Source organism: Phalacrocorax aristotelis, chromosome 7 (assembly GCF_949628215.1).
Source record: "Phalacrocorax aristotelis chromosome 7, bGulAri2.1, whole genome shotgun sequence".
NCBI classification, from domain to species: domain Eukaryota; kingdom Metazoa; phylum Chordata; class Aves; order Suliformes; family Phalacrocoracidae; genus Phalacrocorax; species Phalacrocorax aristotelis.
In genome coordinates this window covers 27,228,334-27,256,098 of record NC_134282.1, presented here as the reverse complement: position 1 = coordinate 27,256,098, position 27,765 = coordinate 27,228,334, and the positions used below count along the sequence as shown (strand labels likewise).

Below are 27,765 nucleotides of genomic sequence, written 5' to 3'. Positions count from 1 at the left end.
TTGAGGGTGCTTATTTCTGCCACAGTAAAAAAGGTCCTGAACTACTAAATTATTTTTTTAGAATTAGTCCAACTACTAACAGAATTTGGGGGGGGGGGGGGGGGCATTCCTAAAATATAGGTTTTAAATGTTTGGTGTGTAAACACATCTTAGAAGATATTAAATTTACTATTAAAAAAACCTACCAATTGTTAAAACCTACAAGCTATAATAATGCACTGGCCACAGCAGATCGAACTAATTTCGTCATGTTTTTGCAATGTCACCGTTGGGATTCCAACAATTCCTGTATTTACTGATTTGATTCTATTTATTCTGAGCTAATACCTAGTACTTGTACAGTAAATACTGATAATAAAAATATTTAGTAAGAAATTAATACCACCCCATCAGGAAACTAAATAAGCATTTTTACAGAAACATATCTTCAACAAAACTTCAGTAAGTTGTTCTGTATCTATTAACTGTACAGAAAGGGATTTTTCAGAGACCACAGTGCAAGTTACAGTGCTATTTAATAAAAGGATGAGAAAATGCTTTTAGGATGAGGGGAAGGGGTCATTGTTTATTTTCCATTTTGGAAAATTTCTATGTCAAAACAAAAATAAGAACAATTATGCTATTTATAATGAGTTTTTATGTTCACTTAAAAGTCAGAACATCACACAAGACACACAATTGCACTCCAAGTTGGAATTTGAAGACATAACATAAAAATTGGTGTTTACACAAACTACACAATCACCTGCATATACGTGCATTTTATTACCAAGGACCAAACCCCTTTGTATTCATACTATACCAAGTTTACAAGCATTTTTCACTTAGTTTGACAACACAGCAGTAGATTTCCCAGTATTCCAGACTGCTCTATGGACACTCAAAAGCACAAATTTCAGGAAGGAAAAAAGTTTTTCAACCAAAACCAGGAAATTGACTAACCTCCAAATATTTAATTACAGAGGGATTGTAGTCTATGGTCTTTCGGTTCACAGCTTTTCTCATACGCTTTCCATCAAAGGTAAGCTGTTGCATTGCTTGCTGCTGTGCAAAATCAGGTCTTTTGTAGAACAACTGCCGAGGTGCCTGGTGCTGGAACCTCGGCATATGGAAAAATCGTGGTGGGGATCCAATTTCTGTGGCCATGGCTATCTTGTTTCTGAAAGACTGCAAAAAGTGAAACACTACATTACTACATAACAATAACAAAAATCCCACATTAGTACCTCCGCCAACTGAAGTTTACATGGATGATTAACAACTTCATAAAGCACTTTTTATTGGGAAGAAATATTTACAGGTTCCTCTGGACAATTATTCCTTTTGTCATGTAACACTGACATTAAAGTGGTTAAATACTTGGTTCTCTACCAAGAGAAATTTTCTATCAAAGCAGAGCACTATAAAGTTTGCATTACCATCCTTACACTAGAACTGTGCAGTAAAAGAGCGTCCTCAGTAAAAATAGTGTAAGTAAGTAATAGTGTAAGACCCTTCAACAGAGGATGATATTTCCGATTCAATATACAACAGGAAACATCACATGAGCTACAAATTAATCTAGCTGTTAACAAGGCAAAAAGTTTTAAAGGCTGCCTCAAAACCTTGTTCTAAGACCTGAAAATAAAGTTACGTTCCCTTTATGTAACTTATAGTAAATACACCACAGATCACATTCTACCTGTGAGTATACTTTCAATTCTATTATCACAAAATAAATGGATTACATATTTATCAAGGTTTGATATATGTAACTGAACAATTTCTACCCAAGACGACCCACTAAGAAGGTTAAGAAAATGTGAGGGGCAGGGAAAAAATGTCAAAATTCAGATTTTTTTTCTGACAGAGGGAGATAAGTCTAAAACCTAATTTTCAGTCTGTAAAATTCTTAAATGATGAGATCATAGTGACCTCTTCACAGCTGAAAAGTTCCCCTTTACATATCAGTTTGTTGGCAGGGGGCACAGATTAAACTTCTTCCCAGACTCCGCAAACCTAGAAGTCACACTCCTTTCCACCGCTAACTGAAAGCATGTCAGGCCAGCTATAAAACAAACTATGACACCTGCCTGTTAGCTACAGAAACAACTCTAATGTACAATGGAGAAACCCAAACTAAAGCCATTACAACTATTCTCCAAGACAAACAAGTCCAAACTAAAATAGCATGTTTCCTTAAATGAGGTAAGGAAATTGAAGACCTTCGGCAGGAGTAGCATCTTTTATTAGACCAGCTCGCATAACTGGAATAGACCAGCTTTCAAATAAACAGATTTTCATCATGTAGCTGAAAAGCTCATTTGCCTGAAGGCTGACCAATAAATACCATCTCTGCCTTCAAATACTGCTGCGTCCATAACACCACTGTAACAATTACTGCACCATTAAGCTCATCTGACAAGAAAAAGGTTATCAAAACTTTCTCATGCAGGAAGTGTGTCAGGTACCCCTAACTCAGATCCTCTTACAACTTGTCAGAAGGTAGCTAACTGTTGTACAGAAAGTTTCTGGTGTTAAATCTCAGAGGTAAAATTAAAAGGATAGTAGTGTTTTTATACCAAAAAAGAAAAAGCAACTTCTTCAAACGAGCAAAGCAAGCTGGCATTAAACATGCAAGTCCATTAATAGTCTTTTTAGTGTCGTTTCAAAGCATACACACTACTCAAGAAAAAAAAAGCTAGAGAAAATTTCCAGTCCTAATCTCTCCCAAGCCTAAAGATACACTCCTATACCAACCAGTGCTTTAAACCAGAGGGAAAAATATTTTTTTTCAAAGCCACACATCTGTACTCTCATTGGCAATGCAAGAAACGAATTTCAAGAACCAAGGCCAAGAATGCAGACAAAGATATATGCTGGGGCTTCCAAAGACATTTCATCAGATAAATTTGCAAGAAAATTTACAAGAAATGCCTTTTTAAAGAAACACTCCAACGCAACAAGTGAATTCATCATTTATTCCCATCTTTTAGAAGATTAAATATCCTGAAGAAAGTTTTTCTATTACATAGGTAAATAAAATCATTAGCTAAGATATGGATCAATTTAGACTGGATATACCCAAAACTATCACAAGCATGTCTATCTTACATTAGCATAAAAAACATTCACTTAACATGGAATCAACATCAGCAAAAACTCCTATTTGGAAGATGACCAAAGGCATAAACATGTTGATTACACGTCTTTACACGTACAGACCCAAGTTCATTATTATGACAAGACAATATGTGACATCACAACATGACAAGCGAAGAGACACAGGGTTAGGAAAATGAAGGGTTTATGTTCTGTTTATGTTCTAAGCTGTTTCTCCAACTTTTTATGTCACTACCTTATCACAAAAAGCCTCCTACTTGCAGTTACAAACTTTGCAAAAAGATTCTTTGGCTACCCAGCTGCTCATGATCATTTTTCTTCTAATAATGCCTCAAATATCATGCTTTTATCCAAGTAATATCCTTATGCCAAAGTCATGTTTGCATAACATATCTATATGAAAATACATATATATGTAAAAAGAGCATGTGCACATGCATATAGGCGTGTGTGTATATACACACTGAGTGAAGCTTACAAAGAAGCTTTAGAAATGAAGAGGAGGGTTGGGGTTGGTACAGATTCAGTTATCAGACAAAACTGAAGCATTTATTTCCAAAGACTGCTACTCCAGACAAATATACCCATTTGATGTTGATCAGTATCCCAATTCATCTTTTGTTGAGACAAACAATCCCTCAACAGGCATTAGAACCTTTAGACTTTTTGTATCAGCTGAAAAAAAGCTTCTGAAATCAGTGTCTATAGCTAAAGCTCCTGCTGTATGGGAAGAGTGAGTAGAAACGTGTGAACAAATATCAGAGGACAATGCGTAATCCAGAGTAGTAACACCCAAATGCGTATTTTAAGTGAAGTACCAAACTTGATTTAAGAATCCATTAACAAGGGTTTAAATGGAAGAATCCGTTTTTTCCTTAATGCACAGAATTAGAAGCAACAGCAGGTTTTTTTCCAACATCAAGAATAGGTCAGTTCTTATTTTGTTGTTTCTGAACAGTAATGTTACAATTAATTGCTATTTTCTAGTTCATTATAATTCTATCACAAATTGAACTATGAATTGAATTTTTGTATGCCATTCTTTCATGCATCCTTATTGTTTGTGACAGAAACATAACATTTTAGAGAGCTGCCAGTTTCTACCTTTCTGTCCCCACAAATACCCCTTCAAAGCTGCCTAGCTTTCACACATTTCAGGGATAAATTTATTTGGGGATATACAGAGAACGTGTAATGAATTCACTAAGCAAAGGCAAGGCCATCCAGAAACACTGGAAGATAAGTAACTGGGCCTACCTTTCAGCTAAGGTGACAAAAGAAAGCCTGGAAAATGCAATTTTATTGGGGGATAAATGGATTAACATCTGACATGAAACTGAAGGCAGGAATAGGACCAGATGTATCAAAAAAACAAAGACAAGGTAGAAGAAACACAGTAGGAGTAGGAGTAACAATAGAAGCCAGAACACTAATAGAGGAGCAAAGCCAGCCAAGAAAGAGTGAATGAGAAACCTGACAAATAGACACAGGTTAAAAGATGATGAAATATAAATTTAGAAGAATTTAGTTGAGAAAGAATTAGGCAGAAGATCTGCACAACAGATCAAGGAACTTGTGATAGAACCTGAGATGTCAATCACTATTCCTTTACTGTCAAACACACTTGCAACAGAGCAAGCCTTTTATTAGTTCCCAATAGTGCCATAAGGACAGCAGATTTACTAATGCTAACAAGTCAGAGGGACATGGCTATAAAACATAGTTAAAAGTGAAAGAAACTGAGGACAGCCTTATACTCAGGGCAGCATGGTGCCACAAAATAGATAGATTTGTGGAGTTTGTCTGCTTTTTAAGATAAAGCGAAACCTCCCATACAGTATTAGCCCATTACAGAAAATGGTTACCTCTTATTTCATGTACTCAAATAGGGCTACAAAGATAACATTAGCATTTCACTAACGTTATTTTTTCATCTTATTTGGGTATGGCTGGTTCTTTAATACCACAATGAATCTTGCAATAGGTTCTGAAAATTGACAGATTTGGACTTTGCTGCCTGAAATTATATAACCAAAGCAATCCACACAGCTTCACTAGATCAAAACAAACTACTTAGGCTATTCAAACCAAAATAAAAGCACCAAACAACCCTTCTACACTGGTTTATTCAGATCAAGTTTGAAGAACAAGAGAGAGTCATGGCTTATATTAAGTCTGTTACTTCTTACAGATAGTTCAATACTAAAAGAAAAAAATCTGATTTATGTATAATCTGGACAAATTTTATATGGTTTACCCAAATAGTAAAGAGCATCTTTAACAAAGTACAACAACCAGTAACTAAAACATGTTTGCCTCCTTAATAGTTAGTTGTCAATGAAGTGAAAGCAACCTGGGTGCAGTACAGTGGGTAATAACCTGAATACGTCAAAAGAAAAGTATGTTTCCAAATGGCAGAACGGAAGGCTATTCTCCTGGGGAGTGCAAGTGGGCAGTTACTTCGCACTCTTGTGCTACCCACTTCAACAGAACATGCTGCAGTTTAAAAGACATTCTTTGAAATGGCTAAACCAGCACAGGAACACAGGTGCTAGAAGTCTCCTGAGTGTATCTGTATACCACTACTTTAAATGCATATTAGACAGTTAAAGTACATGTAGGCTTTAAAGAAAGCACTTTTACAGTGTAACAGAAATAGTGAAAACAGTAATCATTTGCACTGCAATAGCACATAGTAGTCCAAAAAACAGTTCAGGACATTTAGTGAAGAAAAACCAAAATGCTATTAGAACTGAGGCACAAGTACAAAATAAGAACACTACAATGCAAAGTTAGCATAACAAGTTTATTGTTCAATACATCAGTAGCAAGCACCATATTTATTTGATTAGACAAGCACCTTTACATCTACAAGGCATCAGTAGTGCTTAATTTTCTTTTAGGAACACTTCTCTAAATTCAGAAATCCTATTGTAAATAGTCACCTCTGGAAAAAATGCACCTCTGCATTTTTTAATTAGTATATCTGAATAAACAGTGTTCTGGGAAAAAAAACCAGACCAAATCCAATTAAAAAGTATTCCTTTCCCTCTTTCACGGAGTCTCAACACCAAGTTCCAAAAAAAATCTCATTTCTTTCATCCTTTGGAAGAATGTGCATCTCTACTTGGGAGATGAGAATTGAATCCTTCCATGGCTTCCCCTTCCCAAAACATTCCCACTATTTTTAGGAAAGCTCCTTCTTTGGTAGTCTCATCATCCAGTCTTTTTCCTTACCTGGGAATTGTACCTCTTCCCAGTGCAAAAGAATTATGTAGAAGGATATATTCCAGACATAAGTATTCTATTTTTGCCACCTACAGCAATTTTTTTCATGTTTTAGGAAGGAAAAAAGAAAGAAAAACATGCAAGTACACCCATCATTTCTCTGTTACGGAGGAATAGAGCCAGCCATCCTGCTTAAGGGCTGAAAAGAGTGAGAGACTTAAGACTCACAGGTATTTCCTGAAAGCATAAAATCACCAGGTAGGGGGTTACATAGAAAAAGGATTCTTCATTTTTGCAAACCAGGTAATCTTAAGTAAGTGGTCTTCCTATTATTTTAAACTGACTAAATCTGGCATTCCCAAAATAATTTCTCTTTTAAACAGGAAATGAACCTGAGGAAGAGATTAGTTTTGAGTCAGTGTTACTGCACCTCTCCCACTTCATTCACCGAAGTAGATATGCTTATAATCTACAAATATTAGACACTCACATTACAAGAAATGCTGCAAAAACAGCACCTGCAGCAGCAAGCTTCCACATTTTTCTGAAGATACACTTGAAATCTGCTGAAACTAATTTGCATGTCTGCTAATGAATTAAACTTTCACAGCAAAGGGGACTTTGCTTCTGCTGTATGAAGAAAATATTAATCATGTTTCCTTCATAGTACATTGGATAATTTTTCTGTATTTTTGGAGTAGAATTGTGAAAAAGAAATATTATGGTGATTTGCAGATCTAGTGAAGAATGTATTAATTTGACCAATTCCTTGAATTGCTTTGTGTTTCAGCTTCCTATTGTTTTGTAAATCTGATTAAATGTGGTTGGTTTTTTTTTCCCAATACAAGATCACCTAAAGTCTGAAAATTGCACATTTGTGTGAGGCACTCAAGAATCTCAAATAATTAATGAGTACTTTTTTAACAGTCCTTTTTTAGATCATAGATTATGGACAGATAAAGCTGCTTCATCAAAAGTGCTACACCTAAATAAATTGAGTGCAGAAAGAATGCTATGGATCTTTATTGATTTACATTTCTATAACTAGATTATATCTTTCCCACTGGTTATGAAAGAATGAATATATTAAGCAGGAATACAAAACTGGTTAAAAAAAGTCTCATCTTCAAAGCCACTCTGTGACCTGTCTTGACTTTGAGTTGTATTAACAGAATGTGACTTTTGTAAAAAAAAGCACATACCTCATCAATAAGGAAAGTCTGTATCAATTGTTGCAAAGATGCAACAATAAAGTTCATACTTGCCTAACTTAGCCCAGTGGTCATGAAGTAGTATTTTTAACAAAAGCAGACAAAAAACAGTAGGAGAGATCACATAAGGTTCTTGTCCTTTGAGTATTTAAAAATCTTACTCCCACTTTTGAATTACGTAAGGCACAGCAATGTATTTTGCTGCATTTTTACATGCAGTAATCAAATGTTCTGGAATACATGCAGTCATGACTATAGGAAGTTTAAAACTAAGAAAAATAAGACCATTCTTACAAGCTGAGAACGGACTCCTTAATTATCCACAGGTGCCAGAGGTCCGTAACACACCAAATCACAAAACTCAAGACAAAAATACCGACTTGTATTATACAAGACTGCTATTAAGCAACATTACTGCTCTCTGCAGCAAGCAGATTTCCCCAAGGCTCTACTACTGTGCTCCCAATATACATTAGCATCTGTTTTCTATTGTATTCTGTTTGTGAACAAAACTTTCCTAGAAATAGACTTTGAATTCTGACCAAAGTGAGGGGAAAAGGATTTACCAGCTTTCCCCATTCCAATAGAAAATATTTAAAAATCCTCCTACATCTTCACTGAAAACACAGAAACAGATACTTAAACTAATCATTGGCTAAATCAGCATAATCTACTCTGCCCAAAAGGTTCAACAACCTCTTCTTATTTGGAGACACTTCAAAGATTTGTTTCATGCACAGCCCTGAATCTACTCTACACTGGCATGATCAAGGACCTAAAAATGCAGAAATATTTTTCCCCCCTTTTACTTCAGTTCTGTAATTTCATTATGCCCAGTTTCATCATGAAGTTTAACTATAGATTTTTAACACAACCCAAACATACACACACGATATGGAGTCTGAAAGGATAGAACATGTAAAATTTCTAACACAACTATCAGGAAAACAATCATCTTTTACTGTACAGTGAGCTAGACCTGAGAAAAATGTAGTTGTTCTGATGCAGTTCAAAGGGTTTATTCTCTGCAGGAAGAGAAGCAGTGCTGATACAGTGCCTGCCGTATGAGGATAGGCTGGGAGAACTGGGTTTGTTCAGCCTTGAGAAAAGGAGGCTTAGAGGGGATCTCATCACTGTGTACCAGTACTTAAGGGGAAGCTACAAAGAAGATGGAGACTCCCTTTTTACAAGGAGTCCCATGGAGAGGACAAGGGGGAATGGACACAAGTTGCTCTTGGGGAGATTCCGATTGGACACCAGAGGAAAATTTTTCACAGTGAGAACAGTCAACCATTGGAATAATCTCCCCAGGGCAGTGGTTGACTCGGCCACGTTGGACACCTTCAAGAGTCGTCTGGACAGGGTGCTGGGCCATCTTGTCTAGACTGTGCTCTTCCTAGAAAGGTTGGACTAGATGATCCCTGAGGTCCCTTCCAACCTGTGATTCTGTGATATTTAATTGACATAAGCCCTACACCTTTGAAGCCTCACAAACAAACACACTATGCCCAAGACCCTCTGAAACAGTAGAGAATGCATACAGACAAAATTTGAAGTGAAGACATCTGTAAGCCCAAGGGAGAACAGGCTATCAGGGAGAAAAATTTTAAATAGCCAGTCTGAAAGTCTCAGGTTACAGAGTCTGGAGGACGATTTTCAACAGTTGAGTCTATTTAGCTGCACACAAGTTACATGTACATTTAACACTTCCTCCAAATTTTGCATTTCTACTTCTGAACAAATTACCTAATAATCCAATCTCAAACATTCCTCATTTTATGTTCAAATTAAACCTGTGACTCATTCTAAAATAGACATATTTACAGAAGACAGGTGCTATGTACATCATAAAAATGTCAAAATACTTCAGTTCACAGGATTTAAGAGACAGGTCATGCTTTACCACTTTGGCCACAGTAAAGTAAACTGCTTTCATAAGTAAAACAGCCTAGAACAATTCCCTTTCTTCACCTCACAAAAGCATCTTGTACAGCAAGTTTCTTGAAGTGTATTTCAAAACAAACTCAGAAGTAACCAATTGCAGCAAAAGGATGTTTGGCAGACTGCACCTAAACCTCAGTTAGAAGATGAACAGGGTTTGGTCTACTGACATCATTTCAGTATTACTGATTTGATAGTTTTGCTTTAAGTTAATCAAAACAGTTTAATAATTTTTAATAACAGCACAATATTCTTCCTCCCTCTAGACTACCAATATATTGCTGTATCTTGACTCCTGCTTAGCTTTTGTCAAGACCTACATTTGTATCATAACACAGACTGTCTTTTACTACTGTGAGTCACTATGGTAATAGCAATTCAACTTAACTGGATGAAATATATCCAGCTTGGTTTTCATGTTGAAGTGATTACTGATGCTGCCTTACCTTGGAGCTACCATTTTGTCAGGAAACAAAACTTTAGGACTAACTTTTAAATGATATAACATAGCATGAAAAAAATATTTTTAAAAGGCCTCTCATCCTTGCTAGTCCTAAATATCAAGATATTCTTCAGCTGGGTATTACATCAGGACCTGCTGAACTAACATTAAACTTGGTTAAAAAAATAAAATCACAGATCAATCTGCTTGGGATGCTGCTCCTAGTTTCACCCAATACACGGTTCACCTTATTTATAAGGAGAACATACCATTAGTTCATATTCAATTTGGCATTCACAGTAACTCTGAGGTCCTCTTCTGTGAGACTGTTATTCAGCCAGTCATTTGCAGCTTGTACAAATCCATGAGGCTATGCCAGCACATGAAGAACTCTGCACATCTCCTTGCCAATCTTCAGAAGGTTTCTGATGACCCATGCCTCAAGCATATTTAGGTCCCTCTTGACTCAAGTGCTACTGTTTAGATATCTAAACCCCAAATCACCAGACTGTCATCATCTTTCGTCCTCAGCTCACTTATGACTGAACTGGAACTTTACTGGACTCTAGAGACAAATTATTATTTGGGTACCATACAGAAGAAATGAAGCCATTTTGCTTTCATTTGTTTATACACAGCTCCTGGTAGGAAACAACTCCTTATAAGACTCAAACCCTCATTTATAAAAAACACACAAACAGTGGGGGCAGGGTGGGAGGGAAGTAGAGGATTAAAAAAAAAAAACCAAAGTGGCAAGAAATGCTACCAAAAAGTCTTCAGAGAACTTTATGATCAGTGGAAAGGAAAAGGAGTAGGAGGACTATAGCAGTTTGCAGGACAAAACTTCAGTAGGGAAACACAGCAACCACTATCTTTACTTCATAAACAATGTAGTGAGATTCTGATGATAAAGTCCACACAATCTAATAGTTTGATTCTTTTCACACTATGGAACAGAAAAACATTTTACCATAGTAAACAAAGCTGAGTACCTGTGTCCCTAAGAGTTGCAAATTCAATGCTGACAAGAAAATATAAAAATCTTTTTAGTAAGACTTGGGAACTAATAAGAGTAACTTGTTATAAAGATTCACCTTTCATAGTCTTTATCTATTGAATGCTTAATAAACATATGCAGAACTCTTGCAACTTTTACTGCTGTAAACATTTGCTTTTACATAAAAGAGACCCAAAGAACGCTCTTCCTGTCCCCACCTTAGTGTTACTTGGGCCAGTCTTCTGACAAAGCAATGCTGTTTGCCATACCAGTCTGTAGGCCAAATAAAGGTAGAAGAGCATCTTAAGTTTCTGTAACTAAGAAACTAAGTCCAGAAGGGGAAGCAGGAGGAACGGAAATGGAGCTATCATGGGCGATCATGTGAGAAAATATGCCTTTCTATGGTAAATGAGACGTGTAACAAGGTAAAAAAACCCCACAACTAAAAGCAATGTTTTTCAGTAGTTATTAACCATACTTCAAAGATTATTTTTCTACTTCTCTCTCCAAAAAGAGATTTTATACTTCAGTAGAACAATTAAAGAAAAAAGAACTTTTTATTTAATTGCATATTTTAATGGTAAAAGCCATTCACCACCCATGTCTACACCCTGGCTAACTCAGATCCAGAAGTGGAGGCTTTGTGCTACAGAGCCTCCATCTTCTGGACATGTCAGGATTATTTACATACTTCATGTATTCAATATAAGAAAAGATACTAAACACTTTTACAGCCACACTGCAGAATTAATGCCCTATAACATGCCACCCCACAGTATTTTCCCAGCAATATCCAAGGAGATTTCCCCCTCCAAGCGTTTTTGATTCTCTTTTGATAAAAAGATGTAGCAGAATCTCAAAGATTTATCAAAGACAGACATTTGTTATCCCCCCAAAGCAAAACTCAAGGTTTTTGAGCAATTACATTAGTAGTTGTTTATAGCAAAAGTTGCAAATTAATACCTACAGTTGCTATGCCCAGACATTGCTAATACAGACACACCCTTAAGCAAGAGTAGCAGAATCAGAAAGATTCAAACTTTATCAAATCACAAAATGATGCTAAACAAGCCTTACGGACCCTGCTAGAAATTCAAACCATACTTACGTTAACAATGCTTCCCATTATTGACTTACTGGTGAATCAGAGTTTAAAAAAACAAAAACAACCATCAAACCAAACACCTCCTAAATTATGGAAACAGTGAAAGAAAACAGCACTTCTAAATTACTTTGATCAAGTGAAGTTCTGACTGTAGATTATTTATGTGGATAAAGACAGAATTCAAAAGTGTAGCTTCTCATTATCTGCTCCAATTAAGATTTAAAAGTCTAGTGTATATGCAAACTACTCTTTTGCCACAGTTTGGTGCGGAACATCAATGCATAATCCTTGTTTGCTACTGGTTAGGCTAGAAACTGTTTTATGAGGAACAAACTTAAAATAGGAAAAATAAACTGTGATAATTATTGTAATTTTAAGCTCTCAGTGTTTAAAAGTCTACATAAAACCACTCAAGCAGTTCTGAAAGTTTTTTCAAATATGCATATTCTAAAACATAGTCAACAGATTCTTCTATATAAACAAACTTTCAGTACTAGAACACTTTCTAAATTGATGGCTGATGTATATACCACTCAGTCATACAAGTGAAAATGAATTAGAAATACACTTGCTTTTAACTGGAAGCACACAGCCAACTTTTCCAGGAATATAAGTTTTCTGGTCTCTCCTTGTGAATTACAAGCCATGCAAATGCCTGTATAGGATTATGAAGATATATATGCACTGCTCAACAACCACATGTAAGCTTCTTTAGTAAACAGCTTTCACATTCACTGTTTAGCACTGTTCAATAAAAGCATGTGTTCATCTTCTCTATCAATACATTATTCAGTAAAGGAAATTCAAGTTCATGTACATCGATCCCACTCAAAGCCTTTCAAAGAACAGGGGTTCAGTATAAGATTTTCCCCAATTACAGGAAGAGTCAAGCTCCCCATGGGAATGACAGTTCAGTAGAAATGCATGCCACCAGAAAGCTTCAGTTTTGAAAACTAAGTTCTCCAAAGGTCTAAAACTCCTTGGCATTTCTTTCCTACTTCGTATCACCTGCCTTAAGAATATCAGGAGGCCTTCCTGGCAAAAGCAGCACTTCAGTCACCAGTTCTAGGTCAGTGTTTTCATCTTACTGTACAGAAAGCTTGGCAGCTGTGGTTTATTAGTCAAGAGTCTACAAAATATATTATTAGAAATCAATAGCTTGTTTATTTATTAGGCTTAAGTTTGCTGAGGAGACCAAAATATTTGCATTTGCCAGGAGAAAAAGATTGCAGAACATGGTTTGATGACTGACTCAATTATGAATTTAACTCCAAACTGCCTAGTTTAGGGAACAGCGCAAACATCACAGAATGAACATACTATATTAACACTTAGTCTGCAGTCCTCCTACTTGCAAATTTGGGCAATCTACTTTTTCTTATGATATAAGATTTCACTAGTCTCTGCAAAGTAGTGTAATGGTTTGCTTACAAACATGCCCCAATAGTAAAGAAGGCATTTTCACAGTTAACTGGTGATTTTTACTGGTGGTGGGGGAGGGACGACAATGGTAGGAAGAGTCTAGAGGATGGCTGAGATCAAGTTCCATAATGACCCAAACACAACCTAAAACTGCTGACATGAAAAAAAAGCAGCCCTGCCTCAACCCCTGTTGTGTGTTCATGTCCTACATTACCCCTCCTTTAAGCCAACTCAAACTTCTGGTGACCACACTGGCCATCCGCCTAAGGAACCACTGTGTGTTAAGACACCCTTTTTGCTAATGTTAGTCAAAATCCAGAGCAGCTTCTCAGCCAACTTAGTATGGAGTTCCAGGAATGCCTGTACTGACACAGAAAAAAAAAAAAACCACAAACTACCAGAAGCAGGGGAAGTTACCACTTTGGGCTGCAATGACAGTTTAGATGACTGCAAACATATATGGGACGGGAGAGCTGCAGGCTGTAGGTCACACACTTGCATCAGCTGGAGCTGTGGCACTACTTATTCAACCCAAAGTGCAGCTCCTGCCAGACTTGGATTTGTAGATGAATACTCATACACCCACACTAAAATACAAATCACTATGTTGCCAAATCTTCATAGGGAACACAACTACATCAAATCCATAAAATACTACAGACGCCTTGTTACCCAGCCTCTGGCCTCCCTTTAAAAAGACATTAACATATTCTTCTGTATCGTGTTTCTTTTGGATTTGGGAGAATTATTTAAAGGAAGCCTTAAATGTTTAAACCCAAGAAACATGGATTAGTTCAAGTATATGTGTGCTCATCTTGAGGAGTACAACACACTAATATACAGAACTGATAAGTGTCAAAACATCTTTACTTTTAGTTGCAAAACTGCTTTTGGCCTATCCTGCCACAAACTCAGGGGTAACTCACTTTTGGACAAGGTTACAGGCAAGTGACATAGAACAATCTAAATTCCAAGCTTCATGACCAACTGCCTTGAATTAAAACTTGGTACTAAATAGACATGATCTTAAATATTTAGGGATGTATTTTATAAAGAGCTGATCTGCCATATTAACTAAGAAGAGAGGACACTGCCTCTCAACACGTGGTTACAGTTACTCAGTGCACTATATGGCAATGCTATGGCAGAGACTGATAGTTCCCATCACCTCCTCCTTCCCTACCATCTCACTGGTTCCAGTACCAGCGTTTAAGGCCAAACCAGAAAACAGAGATATTAAAACCAAAGCAACATCATACTTATGCTCACAGAAAGGGTCCCCCTGTACAGCCGCCCGCACCATTGTATGAACTTGGGTACCAAGAGAAGACAGGAAGCAGAATATTATGATTTTAAAAGAACTAAAAAATCCAGGTTACATCAAGTTTACTACTCATAACATTTTCAAAGCTTCCAAAGTTAACAGAACTTTTTTGAACCAGCACATTTCATTACAGTGAAGATGATTAAATAACAGCAACGAGCTCATGACAAGTATGTTGTTCTTCATATAAAGATTAACTCACTAATTAAAAGTAAACAGAAAGTGAGAAGCATTCGGATTTAACAGCAGTGTAAGGGAAAAAATCCTATTGAAATGTACTCCTAACTCCTTTTTTGATAGGAAAAAAATGTACCAGAGTTACTTGTTGCACTATATAAGTACCCAGAGAGGAAGGGGAGTTTTCATTTGTGTCTGAAGAATGTGAAAAATTGCTTATACTTTTTGTATTCTATATGGGTAAGAACACCTCCATGTAATTGTTTGAAACAACGATTGTGTACAACAAAAAAGTTTTATCAAGGTTAGGCAACAGTAAAGTTTAATACTGTAGAGCAAGTTTTTTCCCACAAGTGAGAGAAATTGCGATTAAAGCAGTGGCTCGTGAAACTGCTTAGAAGAGAACCCCCAATTTCTGATAAGATTTAACTGCAACTTACTCAGTACAATTCATTATTATTACACTTTATACATTTTTCAATCCTTAAAGTATATTTAGATGGATTTTCAGCATTAAAGATTATCCCATATTATGGAAGTTGGCACTTACTCTTTCTGTTCAACAAGGTCTGGGTTTTTTTTTTTTCCTCTTAAGTGAAAACCAGCTACATAGCTTCCTAGATAAACTATGATCTGTTTATCATGGCCATTCTTACTACACAGAATCATACTTCTATTTTATAGTTTGGTGGAGAGGTAAAACAGGAACAATACCAGTTAACATAGTTTCAAAGCATAAAATAATTTGGTCTCTAGTACCCCTTCACATTCAGAGAATGCCTTACAAATCATAACTGTGATCACTCCAAGCAAATAAGAAGGAACTGTACTAAAAAAGTATAATGGCTCAAGCGAAAGTATCAAGTCAGTAGTAGATTTAAGCTTGTATGTTCTGACTTGTGCTTAAGCTATTAAAAAGTATGACAGTTTTCATATTTTTTCCTAGGTTAGTTTTGTGTTTGTGGTTTTTTTTCCCCCCCTTCTTTAAATCAAGTTCCCTTTAGACAAGGGAAAAAAGCTTGAAATGAAACCTTTTAAAATAAGCAAACAACAGAGGGTTGGAATACTTAACCACTTTTCTAATTACAACCTCCGCAAAAATGCAGGCTTCTAGTATGCTATAACACTGTCTTTACACTAAAATGTTATCAAAAGTAATACTGCACAACAGAAGAGAAACTAGTTTACTTTCCTGGTAAACATATACCTCATATCACATTTCATGTTTCACAACAGAATGATCGGTACACCCAGTCTGAATGTGGAGAGCAGGTTGAACCAGAAATTACATTCTATTAAATGCTGACTAGTTCTTTTTAAATACTAGTGAGCAAGAATGGATTGCTTGTAAGTTTAGCACCATTTTAAAAATGTGGTATCATGGATGCTCTAAGTTGAAGTGAAACGAATAAAAACAAAATACAAACAAAGAAACTCCAGCTATCAAAAAGCCTACTTCTCTCCTTTGACTTTCAGAGATTCTCAATGTAAGAGAACTCAAGTTATTTTAGTGTTTTAATCTTTTGAAAGATCTTTACCATACCTCTCCCACCATTAAGCTCTCAATGTTCAGTTTAACTGAGGTTTACTTATAAATGACATTTCTTCATTAATTTTACCAATCCTGCATATCTGTATTTTTACTTTGTATAAAACTTTCTATAACAAAATTATACAATATCAGGAATTCAAATACAGCAAGTAAAGGACAAATCTTGTAGAATTCACAAACATACTACAGATGAAGATTTCAGCTTTTTTTACCACTTTCCTGCACAAAGATATGTAGTTTTCTAAATTATAAGCTAGAATAACATCTGGGCAAGGCTAAAATTATTTTCATTTCCAGAATTAGTGAACCAACTATAGAAATTCTCTAGACACAAACCCTGTGGCTAACAGATGCAAAACCTGAAATATTTTGCATGAAATCATCTCAGTAAAAAGTCAAACTGTATTCCTTCCATATTCCTATTCAACTGAAAGCCTTCTCCACAACATTTTTTTTTTTTTCAGGTGAGCCAGAAGACTAAGATATCTGCTACAGATGGGAACAAAACAGAAGCTTTCCCATCTCTTCCTCATATCAAGGGCTCTCTTTGCTGCAGCAAAAAAAGGGTCTTCTAGGTCCTCTACATTATTATTTCCTGTGCTAACCTCTGCTGTAACAGGGATACAAAACTGATGAGAAAATCTCAATTGCAACGGTCCAAACAGTCTTAGTGTTTACTGGTGCAAGGATTCAATGGAGGAACAAAACTTCAGTTAACAGGGAAAGACCTTAACTGTTTATAGTGACTTACATTTAGGTTAAAAGGTTTTAGCAGCTCTAGGAGGAGAGTATTAAATGTGAACTACTTACTAGCACCTAACATTCTCTGCAGCTCAGAGATCTGTTTTTTTCCCCTATCTTTCAATATCTATTTCTCAAAATTGATGGTCTTAATATAATCCTGTATTTCCTTCCACTTATGAAACTGTCAAATGCAGGAAGATTGTGTAAAACTTACCTTCTAAACTGTAGAGCAGTTGTGCAGAGAACTTCCAAAATCCTAATAGCAAAGCAATTAAAGACTTGCAAGATTTTTCTTATCATGCTGAGTGTTTAAATGAAAAGTAGTTTTCAGATTTTCCCATTAGAAATACTACAGCACAACTGAACAAGATATTAAGAACCAGGTTTTAAAATATGCTTTACGATTATATATTCTTATATTAAAGATGATGGCAGAATATTGCAGCAAACTGTTGAGAAGTAAAAGTCAATTTAGCTGATAAAGAATTCAGGAAGTGGGAAACCCAAAGTATTTTGACACAATATTGATTGCATACTGTAAACGCTCTGACAAATACACACGCTGCACTGCCTTTCTTAAAGGAAGGGCAGAACAGTTTGAGGTAGGAAAAGCATAAAACAACAAACATCTGTTGCAAGGAGAAGGATGAGGGACTAGTGTCTACACAGGAAAACAGATTCCCAAATACTACTCACAAATTACTATTAAGGATATGATGAGGTACAAAACCAGTAGAGTACAGAACTACTTACCTATGAAAACTTTTGTAAGACAAACAGATGTGCTCAAATGAGTACCAGTATTTCAAAATACTGTATTTGAAACCGCACAGCTAGCTACTCATAACAAAGAGGCTAACAGTCAGCAGGAGACAAATAACATCCATCTTCAGGAAGTTTCAAGAAGTTTAATGAGTCCAACAGAAAAACGCTGAAGCATTTTTTCGAACTTAACAGGTCACCTAGGTTTGCTACCCATGTCATAATCATGGACTGGTGAGTTTCAAACAGTGGAATGTGCCACCATATTGTAATTAAATCCACCCACCCTCTCAAAATAAGCAAGTGCCTGCTACACTTGGCTGTATCTACCCGTAATGGCCAGAGCTTCCTAAGCCGTATCTTCAAGCAGTCACAACCCGATCGTCGCTCAAATCTCAGGCAGAGAGGAGAAGAATATGGTAAAAAAAAAAGAAAAGTAGAAAAGGGCAGGATTGAGAGCCTCGGGCGAAGCCACCAGCAGACACACCAGACGCAGGAGGCAGGAAAGGGTACCACTTGCCTGCTCCCATCCCTAATCTTCGCCACCGCCTCAGCCCTCCAGCTCACCCCACCCCACCCCGGGGGCCCGGCGCCGTAGAGCCGGGCCCTGCGCTCAGCTCATCCGGCGGACAAGGCCCGGGCCCCACGCTCCCGAGAGCGCTGCAGCCCGGGCAGCCCCACAGCCCCTCACCGTCGCACCCACCCCCTGCCGTCAGCGGCGCGCCGCCGCGCCGGGACTCGGCCTCTCCGCGGCCCCGGCCCCACCGCTTCTGGGTCGCGGCCTAAAAATGGCGGAGGCAGCCGCGCTTCCCAGGCTGCTCACCCCCGCACCCGCCCCGCCAGCGGCCCGGCACCGACCCACACTCACCGTCCAGCCGGTCCCTCGTACACCGACCCCGCGCCCCACCGCCTCGCCACTCGCCTCCTCCCTCCGGCCCCGGAAGCCGCCGCCGCCGCCGCCTCACGAGCCCCCACCGCGGCCAGCCGCCATCTTCCTTCCCCCACCAGCGACCGGGCGGCGCACGCGCCCTGCGTCAGCACGCTCGGGCGGCGTGAGAAGCGGTGCCAGCTCCCGTGGGGGCACGGCGACTAGAAGGGGGTGCTCAGTGCGCAGGCGCCCAGGGCGAGGCTCCCGCAGCTTCCGCGAGCCTGCCGCCGGAAGCCCCGATTTCCCCCGCCCCTTCTCTCAGCAGGCGGAGGCGCGAAAAGATCGGCGCATGCGCACTGTTAGGTGGCGGGGCGGCGCTGAGAAACGGGGCCGCCGTCCGCTGAGGTGTCGGCGGAGGAGGGTAGCCCTCGCGGTCTATTCGGTAAAGGATGACCAAAATTCAACCCCCGACGCCCGTCGGGGCTGTGGTTTGATAACGCTATGGGGAACATGGCCTCCGCCGCCGTGTCTGCTGGCTCCAGCCTCTCCAAAACGGGTTGTACCAGCAGCTGGACAAAACGTTGCTTCCAAACTGCATCGCCTTCCAGGTCTCAGATAGCTCTCTTTCTGCACTGCTTCGGGGTAATACTCTGCATGTTCACCAGTCAGGCACTACGCACAATGTCCGTGAACATCTCCCCTTCCCTGTCCTGATGACCAGCTTTCAAAGCTCAACAATCAAGAACATGTAATCTCAATGTTCGTAATTATCTGTCTGTGGAGGATGGTGCAAATCTCCTGAGTTCACTTTCAGATCACCGAGTTTGTTACACCACTCCTCGGGAGCCTTACGTTAGCTTACAAAGGAATTAACAAGTAGTAACACCTACTGATTATAATTATTACGTCCTTTTACCCAGAAGTGGAGGTGAAAAGGTCTAGAGTGTTGGGTTTTCTTAATGAGTTCTCATTAAGATATGACAGTCTGAGTATTCAAAAGACAAAAATGTCTTAAAGCTGCTTGAAGATTTTCCATGGCAAACTGAGTCACAGCAGGAGCAGCTACTGGGAAGCTTATCCTGTATCAAGGGGCCACTGAGCTTTATAAAATGATTCATCATGACACCTTGCTTTTATCTTTATTCTTTCATTATTATTACTCTGATCCAATTAAAGTTACTGTAGTTCATGAGAAAAGCATGCTGGTTTATTAGCTTGCAGGAGATGCGATGCCACTGAAACACAGGAATAAATGCTATTTGCAGTGAGGCAGGGTGCCTCAGTTGAGGTTGCCCAACCAGTTGTCATGAAACAGCTTAGCCTTCTAGCATGGCAGCAACATTAAATTTCCAGTAAGAGATGAAATAATATCATATTCCTCTCCCTTTTGCAACAGTGCAACTCTGTTGCTTATCATCACAAACAGTGCCTTAACACACCTCTCTTCCTCTTTGTCCCAGCTGTTCTTTCCTGCAAAATTTTCCTTCTTCCAGGTGTGGTGGTGAAATTATTAATAGTTAAGATTCAAGGGGGCTGGCTAAGAAGTCTATCCTAACTAGAAGAACATTCCTTTCAACTAAAAGCTAACAGTCTGTGATTGTTGCCAACTCCCCCCTTCAGAGCTAAGATAACACTGGTCGTGCCGCTCCCACAGGCTTACCAAGAACCATGTTGGTGTCACATTATTTACTGTTTGATTCCTTCTTAGGATGGTGGCAGTTAACAAGCTACTTAAGGAGTCCATCCCTCCCAGGATGGACACAGGGATTTGTTAACATCGGAATCACTAGTTTTCCTCACCTTTTTCGTTTCTGAAACAGTATATAGGTTGGGTCTCTGCAAGCACTTGGCAAAGAACAGGGGAGCAGAGAGAGATGCCGCCCAAATGTTCTCTCACTGTGATCGTAGTTAATAAATCTTCTGTATGAACTATCCTAAATTGTATTTGCATTATTACACACTTGGAGTCCCCAGTCTCCAACACAGGTTAATAATCACAGGATCTGTTTATCAGAAAGGTCCTCATTAAAATCATAATATGCACCTAATGTTTATAAAACACACAGCCTTAATTAGAAATATATTTTAATTGACACTAAACAATAATAGAAAATTATTGAAGCTGTAAAAATCCACTGTCCTGATCATACAGTAAAAAAACCAAAAACAAACACAAGCCCCCCCCAAAAAACACCACAGAAATTGATGCCGCCCATCACTAAACCTTCCAAGAGTCAAGAACAAGTTTCTCCACCCCTTTTAGAAGTTCACAAAAAAGAAAGAATTCACACCTATATTTCTGCTGAAAACCAGAAATATGTTGAAAATTCCCAAATCAGGGAGAGGGATTTGGAAGAAACAAATACTTCAGCCACTGGGAAAGGCTTTTCAGGTCCTTTGGCTCTCACAATACAGGCATCCTTACCAACATACACGTGGAACAAACCAAAAGGACTACACTGATCTCCGGTCTGAATGCAGCCATGGGTGACACAGCACCAGAGTACCCTGTATCCACAACTCCCCTTACTCAGCCAGGAGCTGGATGGTCCAGAGAGCTGAGAAACAGTCCAAGTTCCCAGGTTTTTCTGTTCAGATAAAGGGCTTGAGGGTTAACCTTAATACTGGAAGCTGCGTTTAGTCTGAATGTCATCAAGAATCTGCTGTAATTCCTCATCTTCAAATCGGCCCTCCAGGCTGCAAGGTAAGAACAATAAGGGTACATTAAAGGTTTTAGAAACAATCTCACCCCTGGATTCATTTCAGCCAGCCATAATTCTCTCCCGTCAGTCTCAACATCATCGTTACCCACCTGTATGGTACCACCAGGAACCGCCTATAACATACTGTACAAATACCACTCTAATCCCCTTGCAGTGCCTCCTCTTCAAATGACAAAACTCCACCCTTCCCAGAACTTTCTGTTGAATAATTTCAAAACATTTTATCAAAAAGGCAAGGCAGGTGCAGGTTTAAACAGCCCTCTAAATTAAGTCCATATAGCCTCATGCTCATAAACCAGTCTAGTCCTGCTATGAAATCTTAGCATACAAGGAAGAAAATGTACTTCAGATATGTGTTTTGTTCCCTCCTCTATCTCAGGCCATAAGGTAACAAATCAAGATATGAAGAAGTAACCCTGTACATTACCCACAAAACAGTTCATAGGAGCAACGTCATTTGCTCCAAAAGAAAAAAAACCCAAAACATAACCAAACACAGCTAAGTGCGCTAAGAACCCCAATTTACGCTACTTACACTTAATTCAGTAAATGTCAAAAGTGTCATTAAGGGCACATACAAAGATTGCCTCACTGTCAGATGAATGGATAGGTGAAGAGAGACAAAGACCAAAAAGTTTTTCCATCAACAGAGATGAATTGGAGAGAGGGCATCTGCCCATAGCTGGCTTTAGATCACAGGAAAGTATAAAGCAGTCCTTTTACAATATATAAATGCTCACCTAGGAATCAAAGCTTTCGCCTCCTCAGCTGTCTCAGGACACAAGTTAGCCAAACATGCCAGTTCAAATTTATGGAGTTTTTTCTGGAGCAGCAAACTGTAAGGAGAGACAATAATTTGGTGACATTACAAGTAAGCTAGAAATATAGAAGAGCATAAACCAAACCAGATATCTTTTTTAGCTCTCTGCTTTTAGCACTGAAGTCAATGTTTTTTTCAGGAGGAAAGATTCATTATGCAACTGCATAGAGGAAAAAAGTCACATCTGTTAACTCTGAATTACTCTACAAAGTCTAGAAAATCCTCCCCTTTACTGCAATCAGCTGTCATTTAAATACTGAAAACAAAGCAGTTCAGAAGGTTTGATCTAGACAAAGTACAACCCTCCATGAAGAGATATGGTCAAATTCCTTGCCTCTCAAGCAAGACAAGATTCAGAAATATAGTACAACTCAGGAAACACCACTAAACTATATTTTCATAAAGCAACATCAATATTACACACCAAATTCTCCAGCATAGTCTTACACCCTAACTTTTCCACTCACCTACGGACACTAGCAATGGTTTCACGGTTTTTGAAGCGGCTGAAGCGCGCTGTGTAGTTCAAGGTTTTCATGAAGACTTCTGACAGCTCCTGCTCATCTTCTGCACTCTCATTCTGCTGCTTACGATGCTCAAGAAGCATATGTACTTCTGAATTTAGAAGAGTTTCTGCAGTTTCAAATTCTACATTTGAACAAGCGAACATCAGCATAAAAAAGGTAAAGCATGGTTGAAAAAAAGTCTACTTACAGAAGTTTTCTATGTAAATTTAGCTTTGGCCAATAAGGAAATAACTCCTTTCACTATAACTCTGCAAGCCCTTTTATCGGTGACTGGGCAGCATTTTGTACTGAAAATGCTGATAAAAACTACACCATTTTGAGTGACAATCCACGCGTTTGTCTTTTTGACCACACATGTAACATTTGCAGCCCTAACCTTCTGATTTGACACATTTTTGCCATGTTTTCTTTACCCATTAAGTAATGTATGGCGTGTTTTAGAAAAAAAAATATTTAGAACTGTAATATTAAAAAAATTCAGGAGTGACTTCTGCAGTCTTTGGAAGTCTCTGAGGAATTCTGAAAGTAAATGTGGATGCTGCTGAATATTTTTAAAAAGGCTTCTTTTACTTGAAAGGTTAATTAACCCGCTTCACTTTATTATTATCAGAAAAAAAGTTTTAACCAATCTTAACAGATTTTCTCCCCCTTGTTAGTCAACTTTCCTTGTTTTTGCTCATCATCCTCATAATCATCATGGTATTTATTCCAATAACAAGAAGGTCTTCCAACATCAGCAATGCAAGCTGTTCAAGGCAGCAGGATCAGAGATAGCATCCCGGGAAACCCTTCAGCACCATTTTATAAGAGCAGCCAGCTACAGGGCAGTGCTAGAAAGGGACTGACAACCTTTACTTTGCCTGGAGCAGTAAAGTAACTTGGGCTAACCATGGGTAGGCTATAGATTTTAGTATAAAAATAGCCCAAAACCTGTTGTTCAGGTCTATGCTTTTTGTTCAAAATGCAGCAGGATCCCCCCTCCCCCGTCCCCCTTCCAGGGCAGCTCTGAGGAATTAATACAGCCCTGAACCTTATACTAAATAGTTTTCTGCAAAAAAAAAAAAATGCACAGACCGATAGTGTCCCTAGTTACAACTCAGGTTCTGGACAGCTGGTTTCCAAAAATGCTGCGCTATCCCACTGTCAAGAAACGTTGATTAAAAAGTAATGGTTTCATCAAAAATCAAGAATCTTGCTATAACCTCATACGAAGAATTTTTTATTCCTGTACAGACACGTAGTGCGCCACGTAAGAACAGCCATATTTTAGCAATCATGGATTTCTTCATTAGATACGTGATTTATTACCCCTGACTTTTAAGACCTGGGGTCTGTGGCTGGCGTTATCTGTGCCTGGCGGGGCGGTGCTGCGGCCGGGCAGCGCTCCGCTCCGAGGAGCCGCTCGGCGACGCGGGGAAGGGAGAGCTCCTGCCCTGAGAGACGCCGCGGGCTCCGCGCCATACGCGGTGGCCGCCGCCAGCCACCAGCCGCCAAGCACCGCCTGGACCGGAACGGCGCCCACGTTCCCCCTCGCCGCCCTCCCTCGGAGCGCACCTTTGGGGAAGACGAGCTGCGAAGCGTCCTCCTCCACGTCGGCCGCCCGCGGGTCGCTGCCGCCCGCCGCCATCGCCTCAGCAGGCACCGGAAGCCCCGCCGCCCGGAAGCGGGAGCCGCCGCCGCGGAGCCGCTCGGCACTGAGGGAAGATGGGTCGGGGGTGGCTGGGAGCGGGAGGAGCGGTGTGTGAGCCGTGCCGGGAGGGCGCGGACGGGGGGGCTGTACCCGGCTGGTGTTGCAGGGGGTGTAAAAAAGCGCGGTTACCCCTGTGGGGCACCGAGAGGGAGCGGCGGGAACAGGGCCCCTCAGCACCCACACGCAACAGAGAGCCCTCACGGGTGTGTTTAAGCTCGCTTAGAAACTAGGTTCGACCGACCGAAAGCAGCGGGGTGCTGGAGCTTTATTTCTGTGAAGACAGGCCAAATGACTGTGACAGACCAAGACGTGGTGGGCCCCAACTCTTAAAACGCATAAGCCACGGCCCGAGAGAGCAGGCTGTGGAGGGAATGCTGAGGGAAACCATGTTCACCTTTTATGTGAGCAAACCCAGAGGAAGGCTCCTTTAGGTCAATCATTTGGGAAATAACTAGAGCTCAGAACTGTGCCGGTCCCCCTCATCAGCTCTGCACAGCAGCAGGCATTTTCCCAGAAGCACCTGGGGGCCACTGAGGCAGCAGATGCATCTTCACCTATCTGGCTTCATTCACACCAGAAGTGGATCAGGGGGCTACGGCCTGCTCCATTCTGCTACCAGGACATCCTCCAACTAGATATCAAACCTTGACCTTAGGAACACTGTGGCAGAATTTCTACCTAGCTCACTGTGATTAGTATACTTCAGTCTGTGAGGAAGGAGTACTGATACCATTAATAACACACTTTGAAAGGGACGTTCAGCCTAGCCAGAAGTAACCTACAGACCCCTAAAAGTCATAGGTAGACTGAAAATTATTATAGTTCTCCCAACACTATGTCATGGGAACACTGCCGGCAAAATAACTTATGGAGTAGTATTTTCCCTGGAGAGCACACATAAATGCCTAACCAGCCTAAGATTCTTAAAGTAATCATCTTATCAGACCTTACTATGTCATGCTGTGCCTTTAAAGAAAGGCAAAAATAGACTGTTGGAGGATTTCTGATTAAACCAGTCCTGTTCTCATGAACTTGCATCTAGGTGAATTGTTTCCTGCATGCTGGGAAAAGGAACAAATTAAGAATGAACTATAACAATGTGAAGAGGTCAAATCATAGATCTTTAATATTTGTTATCTGGATAAACGAGCATGGCAGGGAAACTGAAAACTAATTTGTTAAGTGGTACAAGCAGAAAGACGTTCAGGAAGATGGAATGAAAATATGTCAGGGAACATCTGGCAAATTAAACAATTTCAATTAGGTTTACAAGAAAATGAGTATTCCTGCCATATTGATGAGAGTAGCATTTAAAATCACTTGGAATCCTGATGGCTTTTCAAATAACCCATCTACTCAGAACATAATGATTCTCAGAGCAGTAGGTAGCTTGCAGAGGTTTACATTATTAATTTTGCTTTTGTTTTTCCCCCCAACGATCTGTTCTACTTAAGTATACAAAAATTAAAACAATTAAGAGAAAGCCAGACACTTGCAAGAGTTTCTAGGTACAGCTAAAGAGGCTATCATGAAAGATAAAGGTTCATTATCACTTATGTGTTTGGTTAAAGTCTCAAGAGTCAAATAAGACACAAATAAGATAGCTTCTGAATGGAGCCTGCATCCCTGCCCCTCACCCCCACCCCCACCCCCCACTTTTTAAAAAGAATTTTAAAAATGCTTTTCTAAAACCACAGTAAATATTGTTCAGTTACTGCAGCAAACCAAACATAACACAATACCTGGCTTTTCCTTTGCTATTTTTAAAATGCACTAGCTTCTTCCTCACTAGTAATGACTGTTTCAGCATTTATCAATTTGATTGGGAAATGTGCATAAAAGAAGATGATGAGATAGATTAAAATGAAGTGAATGACTATAGGAAGTTTCAGGCATATTTACTGGTCATATCCTAAAATAAACTGATTATAAAAAAAAAAAAGCCAAATCTAATTTGTTGTGAACAGAGCCTCTAGTATTCCATATTCCAGGACAAAAAGTGTTGACCTTTGCTGGAGACATGATACCAGGTAGTGGATTGCTAGACATCCCTACTATGGAAATTTCTACATTGCCTTAATTTAAAAACAGACCCAACAGACCTATAACAACTAAGTGCACCAACACAGATGTTAAAAAAAACTTAGCTAAATACCTCTGTGTAATAAAATGTAGGAAGAACAAATAACAAGGATGTTCTGTTATTAGTATAACCATATTTTGTAATATGTTTTCCTTCTAATTCGCCAGCAGAAGAAATGTTATCTTTCTAGGAGTTTTTAAGCTTCCTAGCAGTAATTATGTATTTTGTGTGGAGTGTCAAACCCCCCAATTTAAAAAAAACCAAACAGCCAAGTTTTTGATAGATTAGAAGTGATAAGATTAGGATATTGAAACCTTAATCTCTTTTCATTAACATCAACATTTCTAGCATGTTACAGGAATAGGTCAAAATCCTCGTGGATAGAACATCACCCAGTCAGACTAGCACGTGCCATAAGAGCCACTATTGTACAAGACACGCATGATTTTTGATCTGTGTTCTTAAACAGATAACTCTCCATGTTTATGTTTTCATACCATTTTACCTTTGTTTATTTTTACTCCATTTAAAATTATATATCCAAAACTATAATGAACATGTGTAAGCAATATAAAGTTATAGTAATGCCCAGTAATTAAGCAATAATGAGTGCAAAACTGGCTCTTGCATGATCTGTTAAGTTTTTAAGTACATACATAATGACATCTAAACATACTCTCAACTGGTTGCATAATACATAATTTAGGTCAGAATTCATCTGATTATAAGATTAGTCTAGCTGACTATAAAAAAGGGCAAAAATTATGGTTCAATAATCTGGCTATTGGTCAATTTGTAGAGTTACAGACTTGTTTTAAGGAATATGGCAACAATAGTCCTCTGGGCTTTGTGTGTTTTGTGAGTGATCATCAACCATAATCACAGACCATCTTTTCCCACATTGTAACAAAAACCATTTAGGAACTTTTCTGTCCTAGTGCTCCATGTACTACAATACAGTTTGAGAGCAATCCTTGTAATACATAGGTCAGTATAAATATTAATTCATTGAGATGCATGGGAAGGTGTTCTGGTTTTAATTTTTAT

The 27,765-nt window shown here is 39.1% G+C and overlaps 2 protein-coding genes across 11 annotated transcripts in view; both read right to left on the bottom strand.

Annotated features, from left to right (window-relative positions):
* WDR33 (WD repeat domain 33) overlaps positions 1-19,094 on the bottom strand; it is a 71,984-nt gene extending 52,890 nt beyond the window's left edge. For 2 of the 10 annotated variants that reach the window (XM_075099388.1, XM_075099396.1), the window contains exons 1-2: positions 18,876-19,086; positions 943-1,167 (exon numbers count right to left, since the gene is read on the bottom strand). In XM_075099388.1, the coding sequence (XP_074955489.1) occupies positions 943-1,146 (204 nt within the window). In that variant the 5' untranslated portion in view covers positions 1,147-1,167; positions 18,876-19,086. Of the gene's footprint in view, positions 1-942; positions 1,168-18,875 lie in introns of all 10 variants that reach the window. The other 8 variants (XM_075099390.1, XM_075099389.1, XM_075099387.1 and 5 more) reach the window with 8 other exon arrangements.
* Positions 19,095-20,943: 1,849 nt separating this feature from the next.
* POLR2D (RNA polymerase II subunit D) lies at positions 20,944-24,639 on the bottom strand. Its single transcript, XM_075099384.1, has 4 exons — positions 24,500-24,639; positions 22,886-23,066; positions 22,339-22,434; positions 20,944-21,572 (listed from the first exon to the last, which is right to left on the bottom strand). Exons 1-4 carry the CDS (start codon positions 24,570-24,572, stop codon positions 21,494-21,496), a joined length of 429 nt encoding a protein of 142 aa, XP_074955485.1. The 5' UTR covers positions 24,573-24,639; the 3' UTR covers positions 20,944-21,493.
* Between the last annotated feature and the right edge of the window lie 3,126 nt (positions 24,640-27,765).

What these genes read in the sequence shown, in the direction of transcription:
- POLR2D (XM_075099384.1), bottom strand. Translation starts at nt 24,572, where the DNA reads ATGGCGGCGGGCGGCAGCGACCCGCGGGCGGCCGACGTGGAGGAGGAC. An exon ending in ACCATTGCTAGTGTCCGTAG is followed by an intron (nt 22,435 to 22,885) that starts GTGAGTGGAAAA and finishes CTCTCCTTACAG; the next exon opens with TTTGCTGCTCCAGAAAAAAC. An exon ending in GCGAAAGCTTTGATTCCTAG is followed by an intron (nt 21,573 to 22,338) that starts GTGAGCATTTAT and finishes CTTACCTTGCAG; the next exon opens with CCTGGAGGGCCGATTTGAAG.